This window comes from Nicrophorus vespilloides, unplaced genomic scaffold, assembly GCF_001412225.1.
Source record: "Nicrophorus vespilloides isolate i.1.1-1 unplaced genomic scaffold, Nicve_v1.0, whole genome shotgun sequence".
Taxonomy (NCBI): Eukaryota; Metazoa; Arthropoda; class Insecta; order Coleoptera; family Silphidae; genus Nicrophorus; species Nicrophorus vespilloides.
This window is the reverse complement of record NW_017095585.1, coordinates 20,725-22,559: the sequence shown is the minus strand read 5'-3', so window position 1 is coordinate 22,559 and position 1,835 is coordinate 20,725. Positions and strand designations below refer to the sequence as shown.

General features: G+C 27.2%; 1 protein-coding gene across 1 annotated transcript in view; it reads right to left on the bottom strand.

Moving 5' to 3' along the window:
* Positions 1-48: 48 nt before the first annotated feature.
* The window catches only part of LOC108557716 (integrin alpha-6-like), a 5,510-nt gene continuing 3,723 nt past the window's right edge, over positions 49-1,835 (bottom strand). Inside the window, exons 11-12 of the mRNA XM_017914363.1 lie at positions 368-449; positions 49-300 (exon numbers count right to left, since the gene is read on the bottom strand). Coding sequence (XP_017769852.1) covers positions 60-300; positions 368-449 — 323 coding nt within the window. The 3' untranslated portion in view covers positions 49-59. The remainder of the gene's footprint in view (positions 301-367; positions 450-1,835) is intronic.

Genomic DNA, 1,835 nt, shown 5'->3' with positions numbered 1-1,835 from the left:
AATGAATATTTAAAAAATAAAATTAACATACTTTTCTACAATGTTCAACATGTTAAAGTTTAGATTATGATGATTAAGATTCTACATGGAATCTCAAAATTATAACATACCTCGGCTTTCTTCAGTTCCTCGAGCTCCATTTTCTTTTTGCGATTGAAGAACCCGCACTTCGTCAGACCGAAAATGATTAAAAGCAGCAGCAGAAGACCAAGAGCAATGGACAATATGTAAACCCACAAGGCAACGCGATGAACCGATGCTTCGCCGTAGAAAAGCGTTTTAATATTTACGCTATCATCTCTAATATAAAAAAAAATATTATTATTAATTTTGTAATTAGGAATTAATTTAAAAAAAAAACTCATACTTATCGCCGATTTGTTCAAAGTCTATTTTCACAGAGGCATCGGTCATCAATATGAATTTATCCTTTTCTGAGAATGAAGAATCTGAAATATTTTTATATATAAATAAAAATAATGTTTGTTCTAAGTTTTGATACATTAATCGTGATATGAAACATAAATATTTGGTCATACCAAACTGCGTCGTAATATACAATTATTATAAATCAATTTTTTCAGTTATTGAGATATTTAAAAATGTTGGAAAATGTTAATCAAATCAAGTTTTAACACTATAAACCTGTTACATTTTTATTATGCAATAATCATTAATAAAGAAAATAAACGATTTTTCAGCTCCAGATGGAAGAAGTAAAGACAAGAGGAAATTTAAATTCATACTGAAATGGATTTTTTTAATATAAAAATAATAATTAAAATGAGGACATGTAAATACACGAATAATGAAGTTTATTAAGAATTAATTTAAGTTATTTTAGAAAAATAAGATATAAATAAACAAGTGTAAAATATAAAGTTATTTCTCTTTTACAGTTAGCATAGAGAAGTATTAATGGTAAATAGGTGGTAAACTCATAATTTTTCTCTTGTTATAGGTCTTGACGTTATGTACAGTGGAAACATAGTAATTTTGGGTCTCTCTTGTTTTCCATATAAAAATTACTTCCACTTTTTAGGAGGCCAGAAATTCCAAAATTTGTAGACAAAACAAATTTCTAGACAACTGAATCAGACAATTACGTCAAATGAATCAACATCAAGATTCATAATTTAACATACCAATCAAATTAAACTATAATTCCTCTTTCCTGGACATTGTTAATTGGAGTATTTTTTTCCATACTAGTTTAGTAAAAAATGGTGTGTGTTTCATCACTTTTAAAACCAATTTAACATATTTTGAGCCATTTTATAATTTCGAGATTTTATTTTATATTACGAGATAATCCACGGTGTCCCGGGACAATACGACACAATAACCATTGCAATTAGAAAGTCGGTTTTAAACAATGATTATTAGAAATGGACTTATTTCATAGTGAAATTATTTTGATTACTTTATCAAGAAATCGTGCTCCATTGAATGTATGATTATAAATATAAAAAGAGGATATCTATATCTTAATATAATTACCATTAACTCATTTTTTCCAAAAGTTTTTAAACAAAAACAAACCAACTACTAAACATTACAAAATTTTAATTTGTAGCTTTGTCATTATCATTGAATCCGCTTACACTTCAATAATTTATTTTCTTTGTGTAAATAAAGGATTTAATTTATGTCTTGTTACTACTTACCAACCAACGGATTTACGAGATAATCCACGGTGTCCAAGGATTTCTTAACCCCGGGACACGACACAAAAACCATTGCAATTAGAAAGTTGGTTTTAAACAATGATTATTAGAAATGGACTTATTTCATAGTGAAATTATTTTGATTACTTTATCAAGAAATCGTGCTCC